The sequence below is a fragment of the Erithacus rubecula genome (genome assembly GCF_903797595.1).
Source record: "Erithacus rubecula genome assembly, chromosome: Z".
Lineage (NCBI taxonomy): Eukaryota > Metazoa > Chordata > Aves > Passeriformes > Muscicapidae > Erithacus > Erithacus rubecula.
The window spans coordinates 2,929,344-2,945,015 of NC_136661.1; the positions used below are offsets into that span (position 1 = coordinate 2,929,344).

Genomic DNA, 15,672 nt, shown 5'->3' on the forward strand with positions numbered 1-15,672 from the left:
AGTTGCTGAGGAGTTAATGAACTCTTTCAATCTTTGCACTGGTAGTCTCAGTGTCATGGCTTTCACTAAAGCTTTTACTTTCTGGGTATGGTATGCTTTGTTCATGATTTTTGCACAGATTTTGCAATTATGGGTGAGACTTTTTTAATGTATATAGTAATAAGGTCTCCAAAATGATCAGAAAACTGTAGATAGCTTCTTATTTCCTACAAATGCCTTATCTGTCTCTTCAATAAAGAATTGCTCTTACCAGATGCATCCTTTAGTTATTGAGCTGCACAATTCGAAATGTAGCTCTCTTCGTACTATTAATCGTGAACTTAAATGTCCACTGAACACAGAATATTTGTTTACAAAATGTTTTGGGTAGATGTTACTTTTGCATTCAGCAGCAAGCTGAAAGAAGAACACAGGCAGACTCCTAAAGAGAACTTGTCAGTAAAGTCAGGAAACAGGTTATCAACACTTAGCCTGTTCTTATTGTGTCCCTTATCATAATTGACAGTTTGACGTAAAACTGGGTCACATGATAGCCAGGGAGGTATGTAAATGACTAAGAGGTCACCTTTCACATATGCTTGCTGGAAAGGAAACACATTTAAAGGAAGTTTCAGTCAGAACAATGACAATATGCAAATGTTAATTTTTATGGGCTTTTCTCAACTAACAGCAGCTATAGCAGTCTCCTATTAAACTTTCCAAAATACAATTCTTCTTTCACCATCACAAAAAACTTAAAATGAATGTTAGTCTCAGCCATTCTTTAGATACAAGACCACAAAATCTGCTTAAATACTAAACCATAAAAATTATTCATACTCTGATTAAAGATGGAGCTGTTGGCTGTGGGTTTTTAATGTATGTGTAATTTGCATACTTAAGATGTTGCAGGATGGTTGTGCTTGCAAGGTGCTGTTTAAACTGTGAAGACAGCTATAGTAAAATCTAGCACTTGAGTAGAACTTCACATCAGTATGTCTCACAGATCTGAAAAGTACAAAACAAAATCAGTTTCCTGATTTCTGGCATTTTACAGAAGTACTTGGTCTACTGCTTTGCTTGCCTTCAGGCCTGTGTCCACTTTGAGACTTGTTTCCTCTTCCTGAAAAATGTCTGAGGTGAATGGAGAGTTGCACTGGCTCCCAGGAGAATCACATGCAGTGTGCTTGGTGCTCTCTGATGCTTTGATGCAGCAGTGGGAATGGACCACAGGCATAAGGGCAGAGCCCACCATTGAGGAGTAGAAAAATGACTGGGCTACCTGTGAGGATTCCTCATCTCCCACAAGTCTGGGCATCCTTTTCCACTTCGTAAAACAGAGTCATCCTCTTTCTTTTGTGCTTAAATGAGAGATAAATAAGAAAATACTTGATAATATTTTGAGGTTGGAAGGTGTTGTGGTAGTAGAGGTTCCTGTGGCTTGCCTTGCTAAGAAAACACAGAACTGTGGACTGAAGGTCAAGTCTGTTCAGCAGCCTTCCAGGAAAGACTTTTCACCATGTCATATGGAAAGACGGGTCATTTATTTTTCATTCAAAACATACATGTGAGAAAATTAGTGGTGTTTTTAGCAGTTACTAGATATATCATGAGGACCACTTCTTATGTCCCTCTACTGAGGAATGTAATTTTTTGCAAGTAGTTTCCTTCCTCTCCTCTTCACATATTCTGCGGAGAAGCCCTTTTAGATGGCTTATAGTGGGTAAGAGTGACTGTGCCTTCTAATCTCCAGCAGGCACTGTGACATAATTGAAGAGATAACTAGGTTACTCTGAGGAGAATAACTGGACAGAAAGCTTTCAGTATGACTCCAGATGACATATAGCACTTGAAATACTGTGATGAAGGGCCTTACATCCTTTCAAAGCTTGGTACTCATGTCAGGTCTGTTCACCCAAACTTTCCCTGCTGGGATGTCTGGATGTCCTCCAAAGGCAGCCTCCCACTGCTTCTGTGAACAGACTTCTTCCATCAAATGGAGCCCAGACTCACAGAGTTCTATTAAATTCTACACTATTTTTACCCAGAAACCACTCAACACATGGACAGGATGCAGATGAAGGCTTTGGAAGTGATATTTCTGAATCGTAGACATGAAGAGATCTTTCAATAGCAGTGATTTGGGAGAGGAAGTTTTATGTGAGGGAGATTTAAAAAAAAACAAAATTCCAGGCAGGTTAATTTTTTAAGACAATGGGACAGCTATGCGAGCCTAGTGAGGAATGTGGCACAGCAGTTTTTAAAGTTGGGGAGGTGTATTTCAGTACAATATTTCAGTACAACCCTGGGCTTGTCACAGAACCAGTTGTCATGCAAACCTGAACCTCTCCACAGTGTTGTCAGTACTGCAAACACGGCACAGCTGGTGCAGTGAATAGCACCACAGTACTAACTGTAAATCTCATGGAGCATGAGCCTTCATATAAATGTGCATGTTCGTTCCAACCTCTTGGGTATAAAATGCACATGTTGCATTTTTATCTCTGCAGTGTTTGAAAGTATGTGAATTGAGGTAAATATGGCTGTATATAATAAGAAGCATGTCATTACTAACATTTATGAAATATGTTTCAAAAGCTTTGTGGTGCTTTCTTGATGATAAATGCTACACATTAACTGTATGTGTGGAAGGCTTTCATACAGACTGTGAGAAGAATACAGTGATTTAGTGCAGAAGCTAATTTACTAAAATGCAATATATCAGTCTCTTACTCTTTTCCTCAAATGACAAATGTAATTAGGTTCTTTATAGCAAGCTAAGTAATACCAAATTTCTTAGTTAGGCCTAAGTGAATACAGTAATTTGGTAACACTAAGTTTGTGAATTTAGTAAATTTTTAATGGTTCTAATTGACCAAAGGGCTTTTATGAATAGATTTTCTATTTTGTGAAGAAGTAAAAGAAGGGGATGGGTGGGAGAGTTTAACCTTTCAGTCTTTTGTTTCAGCTGCAAGTGAGTTTTTATAGCTAAGTTATGAATCTTTAAAATATGCATTTGTAGTTAAGTTGATGACATCCTTAAGGATAATAGTAGAAATATGACTACTGTACATTGAGTATCTGGGCTGACATATTTTATTATGTTTTCATTATTAAAATCAGGCTTAGGATCCTGGTTTGTATAGTGACTAAATCAAATGTTTACTTACCCATTTCTTTAAACATGTTTAATATATTATTCACTGTTATCTCTAGCAAACTTTTTAACTGCATGTTTCCTTTTCTGGTTAATTTCATGTGGTTTAGTCATGCTTTTAATGGCCTTTAGAAGGTCCCTTGGAGTTCTTTAGATAACAAACAAGAAACAATCCCTATGAAAACATCAAAGACTAACATTTCCATTTCTCAGACCTTAACAGCAGGAAGCTTATTAGTCTAACAGCCAGACAGGGTCAGGTTTGCAATATTGTCTTGTCCTCAGCATTTGTATTTTTCAGGAAAAGACTGCAATAAATTGTGCTCCTGTGAAAACAGTTTATTGTAGTTTGTTTGCTGCAGCCTGTGCTATCTCAAGAATGTGAACATGGGTAGAGAAAACTAAAATGCATTGAATCCAATTAAACTCAGAAACATTATCTTCAATTAAGAGTGTTTAATCATATATAATAGTACAGCAATTTATATAAACATGACTACACAGAGGATAAAACATGTATTTTCTTCAACAGCCAGATAAGCTCACTTTCTTAAGCTTAAAAATAAGCAGCATATATTTTCAATAAATCTGCTAACACTGTTGGGCAGCTGTTAAATAAACAGAGCTGCTGAGGGTTGCTTGAACAATCTGTGAAGGCACAACTGATGATTTCAGGATCGGGGGAGAATTTGTTCCAGCGAATATTTAGCACATTCTCCATTATATTAAAATGCACTAAAGTATTTTAAATTCTACTTTTCTGAGTCTGAAAATTAGATTATTTTATCACCTCTAGCTAATACCACTTTCAGTAACACATGATTAATATATATAACTTCAGTTATAAAACACCTTTACTATTCTTAAATACCAAGATAACAACATACAGTTTGTTTAATTTTGGCAAATTTTCTATAAATTGCATGTCTTCTATGTTTCACAAAAAGCATGCTAGAAGATATTGATTATATTTTACCTTACTCAATGCACATTATATAGAGCATTGCTTAAAAAGCCAGCATATTTTTTTCCTTTCTTAAAGTATTGCACTATTGATTATTAACATTTCTTTTTTTTTTTTTCCAGCTCAGTTTGTAATCTAATAATGGCTAATTGTTTGCTACACACTAGTTACTCTTTAATGCTTTATTAATAGAGAATTATATTAAAGTAGCATTATATTTAAAAAGTCTATAGGCATTTATTTCTCACAATAGGTTATTTTTCTTTGTTTTGTTTTTAAAGTTACTTCTTGGGAAAGTTAGACTTTTTCCATGTACAGTACTAGTTTGCATGTATTCATTTAAATACTAAAAACTGTAGTATGCTCGATCCATATCTGACTGCTAGGTTTCAATTGACAGCTGAGAATTTGTGACTGGACCATGAATCAAAACGGCAGGCATTTATACCCCAGTGCCAGTGAGGATACATTGGGAATTGCTTGGCAAAGGTAACATTTTAATTATTTCCACCCTCTACACCACCTCTAAAAAAGTTGCATAGAGAGACAGTATCTATTTTAGTGGGCTTCCAGAGGTATATGTGACAGCATTATGATCAAAATATGTGTATAACATTTCCCCTAAACTCATTCAGATTATCTTTCATGTAAACTGACTTTCGAGGGTCCCTTAATGTAACACCTGAAATAACATTGTGCTGTCCTATGCAAAGGTTTTGTGAGTCAAAGGAAATACTGATCTTAGGTTTTAAAAATGTCATTTGCACTCATATTTTTGGGACCTTGGTGGCTAACAGAAAGAAAACAGTGCTGTTAGAGGTAATGAATGGCTGAGGTGGAGATTGTTTTTGGGCAAAGAATACATATATTATTCAGAGACATTTTTTACCAATTGGCTGGTGTAGTTTTAGGTCACTAACATATACCTGAAGGTAAGATATAAACCATCTTATTTTTCAACGAAATAGCATAATAATTAGGAATTATTTACAAAAAGGAGTTGATTTTTCTGTAAGTCCCTGCCTCCCCTCACCAATTTAACCAAACAATAAAGTCCATTAACCTTTGATAAATTATTAAATTATTACATTTTGCATCTCTTGGTATATAGTGGTATATATTATGGTAAAAGCAGAAGGTATATGTTTATCTAAATAGGCATATAAACAAATCAACATAATTTTGGCACATCAGTTTTTTCCTCTTTCATGTACAGGATTATCTGCAGCACTCAACATTTAATATGGGTTGTAAATGTAAAGTTTGTAGGTTTGGAGCCTGCCAGATGAAGTATTAACCTCTCACTTATGTAATAATTTAAAATTTTTTAATTTTTTTTTTTAATTTATATGTACATGAAAATATACATACTTCTGGATAGTGTGAGTATGTGTGTGAGTGTAATGTATATGTATTATGTAAAAAATGCCTTTTAATGCATTGTACTGATGGTACTATGGATTACTAGAAGTTTTGGGACTTTTGAGAATCAACTTGGAAGGGAAATTACTAAATTTGAACATTGTGCTGTTTACAAATCTGAATTTTAATTTTTTATTTTATTTATTTTATTTTTTTCCCCTGAAACAATATTTTAAGTCTTTACGAATTGTGCTGGTAAAATAAGGCCTTGTCATTTCTTTCCTTATGTATTAAATAGTACAATGGAAAATTAGCTAATGGATTCACCTCATCTCCTCAAGGGCTGTGATTCACATTATAAAGCCCACCACTCAGTAATTGCCAGAGTTTTCAATGCACTGCCAGTAGTGAATCCAAACTGACATTTTATAGCACAGAGGGAGGGATTTATTCTCCCACTATAAAGTGGTATTTTGGGGGGCATTGATAGGAATTATAATTAATGATTAGAATTAATTATTATTAATAGAATTAATTAATTATTAGAATATTACATCACAACAACCTATCTGGAAACATCCTCACACAGTTTTAATCAGTTGTCACTCAAGCCCCCATTTAGCATTGCCAGCTGTACTGACTGAAGCACTATCCTAGTGTTTGCTGAATTCTGTTTGCTGAACCCTGGGCATAAATTGTGAAAGGAAAGGAAAAGTGGGTGAAAACATTTCTGTGTGATAAGGGAATTTTGGTGGTGAACAAAAGCCTGCTCCATGATCCATTGCTGTTATAGACCACACTGCTTTGCAGATCACTCCCAAAATGCTGCCTGCCACTGTGGCCCTACCAACATTCATGAGCACTGCCAGAAGAGCTTGGGCACAATTCTGCCATGGGCATTTCACTAGAGGCCTAAGGTATGCCACTTGCTCTAGGATTACAGCCTCAAAGAACAAGGAAACAAACCGCTCTGCCTAAGCAGATGGCTTTTAGTCGTTGGGTCTTGAAATATGACACTCTTCAAATCCCACAGAAATGAGGACCTAAGAAGAGAAATTACATCTGCTTAGGCTAAGAAGCAGTGAGCCTTTCTAACGCTAAAATGAATGCTAAAAAATGAGAATATAATGCAAAAGTAATTGTCACAGGTTGACGAAGAAATATATCACAGTCCAGACAAGTTTCTGTAACTCAAAATGGTTTGATAAATGCTTGATTATGGGATTTCCTTAGATCTGCAGAGCTCATTTTGATTGTTGTCATTCTCACCTTTTACATCAGGTTAAGTATACTGGAATTTTTCAGAAGTATTATTGACTACAGGCAGGTGAAAAAAATGGCAGTCCCTCAGTGTTAGCTGCCTCATCTCTACAGATACCAGGTAGAAGAGATGGTGAGGTTGAAAGCTCTATCACAAAGTATTGTTGGTGAACCACACCTTGGAAGTTTGGGGAAAGTGAATGATAAAAACCTTCTGTTATTCTGTGTTGTCTTAGTAATATTAAATACACCTCATGGTGAATGATACAATGCATAGATTTAAGATTTTGTTTTGTTTTATTTTGTTTCCTTAGAAAATAAGGAGAAAATCTGTTGCCATTTAAAGATTCAGGTATAAGAAAGTAATGGTCTGTATGCAAACACTGAAGTTTGCAGAAGAGAAAAGAATATGAATAACACTAAACGAAAAAGGACCAATGAGCCACAAAAACTTAGATTACTGATGCACCATTTTCTACAAAACTAACCAGACTTGCAGGGAATAGTGATAATAAAAAAAAAGATTCATACTCTGCATAGCTGAGTTAAACATTCTGGTATCTTTAAAGGAAATACTTGTATAAAACATTCAGTGAGTATCTTAAAAAACACAAAATAAAATGGAAAAAAGTACTCCAGTTATTTGGTGAAGTATTTATAAGATTAATTTTTACTTTTCTCCTCATAACCAAACAATCTATAATTTTTGTTTAGATTGGTTGATTTTTTCATTGCTTACTTAGAACATTTATGGTACATATTTGGTCTTTATATGACTTTTTATATTTATCTGTAAATGTTATTTATTGTGTCTGCTGAACTTTGAATACCATTTAAGCACATCAATAGAAATAAATTCTCCAGTACTTTTATGATCATTTAGGTAATTTTTCTTTGTGTAAATGTGAAGAAGGTACTCAAAGCCATTAAAAAACCCCAATCATTTTTTTATTTTTGGATAACCACAGTTCTGTTTTCATTGAGACAGAAGGCAAGGGAAAGCTGTGAAAATCTGGAAGGCTCATTTAGGAAAATACAGTCTCAGTCACTACGTGAGGGCAAGAGTGTATGCAAAAAGCACACTTAAGAAATGAGCGAGAGTGACAAAAAGTGTGGGTGTGCGTGTGAGGCTGATAGCATGAGTTTGATCCTAAATTGAAGCCACTCATTGCACCATGGATGGTATTTCCAGCATAAATACTCATAAAAGTTGGCAGGACGGGTCTCTCCTAGACCATGTGGAGTATTTGCAAGTCTCCCACAGGCTGTTAGCAACTTTTCATTGCCAAAGTGTATATTTCAACTCAGCTATCGAAAAATGTGTTTTTATTTATATTAATTCTTTTAACAATCATTCTGCATGAACTGCTTAACATTACCTTTACCGTACCCAGGCAAATGGACTAGGCTAGAATTTCATGCTTCCATTCTGTTATCTTGACACATCAGCAGAGTACAACAGCTGGCTCATTCCTGGAAATGCTGAGAGGAGCTCTGTTCTCAGAGTGCTGAATTTCTTTCTCAGCTGTAGCTGAGGGATATTCAGCATTCCAAGCTTCATCACTCCCCCCACCCCTGCTCAGCACCACTATGTGTTTATGATAACAGTACTGATAAGGCAATCAAATGGGATAATCTGATTTGTGAAAGAAATCAGAGGGGAATCAAGAATGGGTGCATATTATTTTTTTAGCCCAATATCTTGTAGATGCTTTATATTGAAGAAACATATAGCTAAAATTACACAGCCAGCAGCGTGTCTTTGAAAGCACATTTTTGGCAAACACAGACACCTGTTTGAGCAGTGGTTCATACACTTTGACCTGTGTCCCTCCCTCATTCCTTTCCCCAGCAACAGTTTGGAATAAAAGTACTGTTTCATTACAATTTAGGAACAAAAAGGCTGAAGTTTCCCGACTGTAAAAATATTCACAGAGAAAAAAATACTGATTTCTTATTTGTATCAATTTAAATTGCTAATTCAAATAGTTTTGCCCAACTCTGTAATGCAGAAAGATGTGCAGAACATTGTTTCCTCCACATCCAGGCAAATATCTCCTGAATACTTCCTAAGAAATTAGTTGTATTCAAGCCAGACTTGCATGCTGCCATCCCACAGGAAATGGGTCAGCAATCCATTAGGATGCCATTAGATAATCTAATTTGGAACTTAATCTCTAAATTAACCATGCTCCATACTTGAAGCATACTTGAGAGAAAGAAAAAAGTTTATGTTAGAATCGATAGGGGAGCCGAAGCGTGAAGAAGGCTGTTTGTTTTTTCTGTAGCTGTGGTCACGTCTCAAGCCGTCTGGTAACCAGGAGAAACCAGACATGATGTAATTCCAGATTGAACTTGAACTTCAGGGACTTAGAATGGGGGAACAATGGACCATAGGAATCAATAATGTCCATTTTCCACATGATTATGTTTGGAGCTTTAAGTTAAACTTTATGGGAGAAGCAACAAGAACAGCAGTGTGACCAAAATTAATGAGTTAATCTAGAAGCAAGATGTTAAAATAAAGAAAACTACTTCAGTAATAATTTTTGAGCAGCACTACAGATTCCAGCAGGATTAGAAAAGTTCTTGCTCTGTAGTGAACTGGTTGCCTGTTCTGAGATCTCTTTGTTCACTTAGGTGGGACAAACTTAATCTTATGTTTCCTGTCAGATGATTTTTGGCAGCTGCTAGGGAAGGAGGAGCATATTATAGAGAATTCCCAAGTGTAAACTGTATCCTTAACCCCTTGGGTACTTCTGCTTTCTACTTCTTTATCATCTTACCTTCAACTGCTTGTTTTGAATCAGTAGAACTGATTTGTTTCAGTTTTTTTTTTGCTTGTTTCTCTGATTGGTACATTTAAGATGGCCTGCATTATTATTTAGTCATTCTAATTTGATAAACTTGTAGTTATATTTTTTTAAAAAATGCTAAAAATTGCTAAAAAAAATGTTCTCCATGGTTTGGCTTGACTTGGTCACAGCCTTCTCTGTGTGTGTTTGAGACCCTTTGTTAGCGATATTCCTGCATCAAATTCTCATACATGAATGGTCCAGAGCACAGCATGGACATGCACCATTTCTCTGCCCTTCCTCTGTTGTGGATATTCTTTTAGTAATGGGCTATGTAGCCTCTTCCCTATCTTTGCAAACCTTTTTGTGTTAGATTGCCATGAAAAGAAGTCTGCAGGGAGTAGAATAAATGGTATTCCTAGAGGAGGTTTCCCTTTTCCCTCCTGTGGGCATAAATCGGTAGGACTTTAACTCTTTCATCTGCTAGATGGGTGGTATGTGCCTGCTAAACTCTGAAAGTAATCCTAAACTAACCTGAGCTACACTTAATACATCTCTTGAAACAAATGCTCAGCTTGGAGGTGAAATTTGGCAGCTGTTTACCTATGGATGCTAGTTCAGAATGGTAACAGAAGTACCCCACTAAATAGAATGGTTGGAAGAATGGTTATTCATTTGGCAGAAATGCAGAAGTGGGAATTTAGCCAGGGCACTGAGGGTAGCTGAATTACTTTTCCAAATCCATATCCATTTTCATATCCAAGTAATTTTAAATTATAAAAGTCCCTGTATTTGTATGAGAAAGCACTTACTACTAAGATAGATGTGCCTTGGTTGGTGGCTTGCTATTGTCAGTTCACTCAACATTGAAGGTATTTCTACATTTTCCATCCAAAGACTGACTTTGCAGAATCTGCTCTACCTTTTTTAAGCTAGTGAGTTCATGTACATGATAGAAAAGCTGCAGGAAGGAAATACTGCTTTAGATGTACTTTCTGAATGGCAAAATACTCTTACTAAAAGAAAGAAGGTATTAACTGGTGGAAAATAAGAATCTGAAAGACCTCCACATTTACTCAGGTCAGATTAGATTTATTTTTTATTGCATTTAGTTAATTGCTTAACATTATTATGTTCTTTATGTTATTATAGCCTCCAAAGTGGACTGTATATACATATAATGTAAGCACTACTTGTGGTCCATTCCAGTAATATTTTAATCAGAGATTCTTGAAACAGCAATTGTTATCTTTAAGAGGAAATAATGACAGAAATCTTGATTGAATTAACATCTGGAAACTGTAATGGAAAGTGCAATAGAGAATGTTAACCCTGTAGGAAGCTTGAAGAATTTTCCTTTGCTGTTTTATTGCATTTGAACAGATAAATACATTATACTTCCTGTGGGTAGAGAGGGAACTGATGACTGTATAATGTACCTAATAGTCTAGCTATGGTGAAGAGAAAAATGCTACAAGAAGTGAAATTATTCAAAAGTGTAGTGCTTCAGGAAGGTGCTCCTGCAACAAAGATGGATCCTAATCTCACAAAAAACACACATGGTGCTTCTCATGTAATTTTCTTCAAAACTTAGCCTTGAGCAGTTTTTTTAGGTCTCACTCCATGTTTCAATGGAAAGACATTTATATCATAACTTCTGCCAACAAATGGATAACAGATTTTCTCAGGAGTAGTAAGTTGGAGTGTGGGGTAGACCTGCATTATTTCACTCATACAATACAAAATTTCTTACCTGAAGGAGAAGCCATGTGGACATCCTATTAATTTCTACAAGAACAACGACTTTGTCTCTGTCTTGGGCAATGGAAAGAATTTTTGCTTCCCTTGTTGAGGTGCTTATTGGACAGAGGCAGAGTACTGCCTCTGGTTTTGTGAAACCACGTGCTGAATTGTCACTGGGACTCACACCAGCCTCTGGTATGGTGAAGGGAAATTTCCTGCTCATGTTGGCACCCAAGCAGAGTTAGCTTTGCAGCCAGAGGTAGGTGTCATTCCTGCTAGGATGATCTGGAGAAAAACTGTGGATGGTTTCCATGGCAGAAGCTATTCTCTGCAATACTCAGAGAGGTCCCTTCCGAATGGCTGGAGAAGGCCAACAGGGGCACCTTGCTCTACTGGGCAGTTGGTCTTGCTTGGCTTCATACTGGAGTGTTGGCAAACTATAAAGCAGAGAGTGGCTCATAGGGTAGTTGAAAGTCCAGCTAAACTTGCCATAAATGTAAAGGGAGGTCATGGGAATATTGGATAGCCACACACATACAGCTTAGCAGAGCCTGTGTTGTGTGTTTGATTAATCACAGTTGTGTCACAGCTGCCCTCAGAGCTCTGTTCTTTAACTAGGGCTATTTTCCTCAATGGCTTTCATTCAGTTTTCTTCCATTGTCTGCAGTAAGCCTCTGGTACCTGCACTGGGGTGGGCCAAGATAGAGTTACATCCTAGTAACTCAAGTATTAAAGTTACTAATACTAGAGTAACTGTAGTTAATAACCTGTAGTATGATAACGTTATTTGCTAAACTACAACCAGAACTCATCAAGCCTTGAAAATAATGGCTTAGGAAATGCCAGCAAACAGAGGGAATGGGCCATTCTTCCCAGGTGCCAGAGGAGCCAGACTGTGCCCAGTGTGCATTTAGACCAGCTGCCTCCAGGGCTGTGGAAGTGCTGGCTGTTGCAGCCCTGCAGGCAGACAGTGTGTGGCTGTCCTGGTCCCACAGGTGCTCTGCTGTCTGCACCACCATCTCTGGCAAAAGGCTTGGTGTGAGCAGCACAAGGGGCTCTGAAACTCCTGTGGGATACGCACAGTTTTAACATGGGAGGTGTATGACTCCCTCAGGGTCCACAAGTAGTACTGACAAATTTCTTGCAGTCTGCATTTTTGTCATGGTCATAATACAAGGTGGGAGGCTTAAAAGGTTTAAATAAGCACCTATATTAAACTGGTAGGTCATATGGCAACAAAAGTCATATTAGGAACTTGTTACAACTTATTTTTGTTGGGCAGTTTCCATAGAAATCAAGATCTCTGTCTGGTATTTGAAGCAGCAGATAAAAATTTCACTGCAAATAGTAATTTCCTTTTAGTCAGCTCTGTCTTGTTTGCATTACCCACTGTTGTCACTAGAAGACTGGCAACTTTAAAACAAAGCAAAAAGTCAAAACTGTATTTATTCAATCATTGAATTGCACTATAAATCTTCAGGAAGATAACCTAGAGCCTGTGTGTTTAGCCTTTGCCATAGAAATTTTTTAAACAGAGTGTTAACCTCAAACAAAATTTATATTCTTTGAGTAAGTGTTGCATTTTTTTGAAGTCACTAAACACTGTAAATCCCATGTAACAGCCAAGAACTATACATGGTAAAACATATATTTAGACAAATTCCAAGCAAACAAATCTGTTTGGCTCTTTATTTTTTTATTGCTAGTTCTTAGTTTTACAAATTCACATGCTTGGAAGCAATTTGCTTTGTGCCAGTTATTTTAGAATTTACTTCTTAACATCAGTGAAATCCAGATGAAAGTGTAAGGAACAAAAATGCATTTTAAAACAAATTGTGAAGGGAGATAAAGAATTAGTTGAAACAATTAAGCCTCCTAAATGAAATTCTGGTATTGATTATTTTATGTTTTGGAACATATTCTTTTCATTATATCATCTTGGAAAAATCTTCCATGCATAACAACGTTTAAGTCTTTGTGAGTGCTTCAAGTTTTGTGGTGTAACTGTGATTTTTAAATTTTAAAAGGGTTTTTATTTTCATCCAACAGCATATTATTTTTTAATAGTCAGTAGAATTAAAACAACAACAAAAAAATTAAGCGTATTAGCTGGTCTTACGTTTTGAAAACAATATTTTTAAAAAAAACTTGAAAAGGTTAAAACTCTGCAGATTTTTAGGTGTTCTTTAGGAACATATCCAATTGAAGAAAAAACCCAACAGTCTTATTGAATAGTGTTTATACTGCAGGCATTGAAAACATTAAGATATTAATATTTATTGTATTTTCTTCATGAAATAAGATTAGTCCTTATCCTTTGGGAATACGGCCATCATTGAAACAATGAAGTCAGGTACTACTTCCACTTTTTTGTATGTGTAAAGCATAGCACCTGAAATTAATTGCTAGGAGTTGAAATAGTAAATTAGCAGATTTTGAGAGGTAAGTATTTTCAAACAGAAGTAAATGACAGAAGCTGTTAGTATTTTTTTTTTTTTTTAATATGAAAAGCCTGAGAAATATGTCCATTGGAATTCACAAAATAAGTTAACCATTTTCAGCAACTCAAATGATCACAAATGGTTGCCAAATGAAATGTAATTATGTCATGAACATTTGAAATAAGTAAAAAAGGTCTATTTTCCTCATTATACCTGATGCCACAGAAGTGCATCTGGTTGTTCAAGGAGAAAGCAGTGAAGAAATAGGACAAAAAATATAGAGGGAAGAAAACTTTTTACCTCCACAGTACATGTGTTGAAGAACTTCAGATGTGTTATCAGGATGCTTGTTGGTCTAATGCCAAAATGTAATTCCAAGTAAGCACTTATGTTTGTGGTAAACACTAGAAAAGCTCAATACAATGAAATGCAGAGGAAGGGTGTGTTTGCATGCTGCATGTCCAGTGTTGGCAATTTTGGCTTTTTGGCAATGATGCTGACTTAATGGCACCGCTTTCCTTCTGAATAAATATGACAAAACTTTCTTTGAAGTTATACAATCATATAGCTTAGGATTGTTTGGTTTGGACTTCTGCTTTGCCAGAACCACATCTAAGAAAAGGGCTGCTCAGGCTGATGGGTACAGAATATCAGCAGCTGAGACCTATCTTTGAGTATCCATCCTCAAGTACTACTTATTGGTGCCTGGTGAACCTGTGAATGCTGTTGGGACTTCAGCTGCTCAGTTCTTTTGTAATGATGACTTCAGTTCCAAAGTCATTGAATCATCCTTGAAAATATTTTCTTTCTCAGAGTCTTGTTGAAAAAAATATGATATTTGCTGTTACCCTCAAATCACAGCTACACTTGGCTGCAAGTCTTTAGATTATTGGATCCTGTGTTAGCTGGTGTTTCTGAGACTGACAATCTTAGGGAACTTTTTTTTAAAAGCAGGTATTTTGAACATGTTATGGGCATCTGTGCATCTTAGAGGCCTCTCTTGGGATGGTGAAGATAAACTGCTGTGTTACAAGAGGGGAGGAAGTCTCACAGGATGCTAATCCTCTGAATCTTTATACTATATTCTTGAAAAAAGAACACCTATACCCTGTGGTATATTCCACCAGCTCTTAAATGATATCCATTACACTACATGGTGTCACTTTAGTTGTGTCTGCTCTACATATTTGTGTCTGACATTTGTGGGGATTTTCATAAACAGACCACTTAGTGTAACTCAGGACTCATACAACCTGCTAGAGTTCAACACAATTTTTTTTTTCAAAACAACCCACACTTTCACAAAGAAAACTAGGAAGTAGAGAATCTCAAGTTGCATTCACAAATTTTGTTTCCAGATTTATCTTTAGTTCTATTATTAATTAATATTATTGGGACCTTGATTCAAATGCATTGTATACATGTTTAATTTGTGTTTTTCTTCTCTCTCTCTTTCTCTCCCTCCTTGTCTCTTTCCCCTTTTCAACAGTCCTGGTACCTGGGCTAGCTTGGTTCCTTTCCAAGTATCAAATAGAACACCGATCCTGCCGACAAATGTTCCAAATTATGGCTTGAACATAATTGGAGAGCCTTTCCTTCAAGCAGAAACGAGCAACTGATGGAAACAAAATTAAAAACAAAATAAAAAAAAAGAAAAAAAGAAAAAAGAAGACAGTATGAGAAAAGAACCTGAAGAAAGAAGAACAAAAATAGACCAGCAATTGCAGCTCTTACAATCACTAATTCCCTTATGGTTGAAACTGAAATGATAAGCAAAGGGTCGATGATATTTCACTGATGGGTAGAATGCAGCTCCTCCTAAGTAGCCTTTGTTATATGAAGTCCACTGGGAAATAGATGTTCTGTCTCCAACAATATATTTTAACTGACTTTCTAGATGCCTTAATATTTGCATGATAAGCTAGTTCTATTGGTTTAGTATTCCTGTTGTTTACGCATGAGATCACTATT

At 36.2% G+C, this 15,672-nt stretch overlaps 1 protein-coding gene across 6 annotated transcripts in view; it reads left to right on the forward strand.

The window, feature by feature from the left end:
• Positions 1 to 15,371, forward strand: part of NFIB (nuclear factor I B) — a 155,625-nt gene extending 140,254 nt beyond the window's left edge. For 3 of the 6 annotated variants that reach the window (XM_079330460.1, XM_079330461.1, XM_079330464.1), the window contains 2 exons: positions 4,501 to 4,589; positions 15,191 to 15,371. In XM_079330460.1, coding sequence (XP_079186586.1) covers positions 4,501 to 4,589; positions 15,191 to 15,320 — 219 coding nt within the window. In that variant the 3' untranslated portion in view covers positions 15,321 to 15,371. The remainder of the gene's footprint in view (positions 1 to 4,500; positions 4,590 to 15,190) is intronic. The other 3 variants (XM_079330462.1, XM_079330463.1, XM_079330466.1) reach the window with 1 other exon arrangement.
• Positions 15,372 to 15,672: the final 301 nt, after the last annotated feature.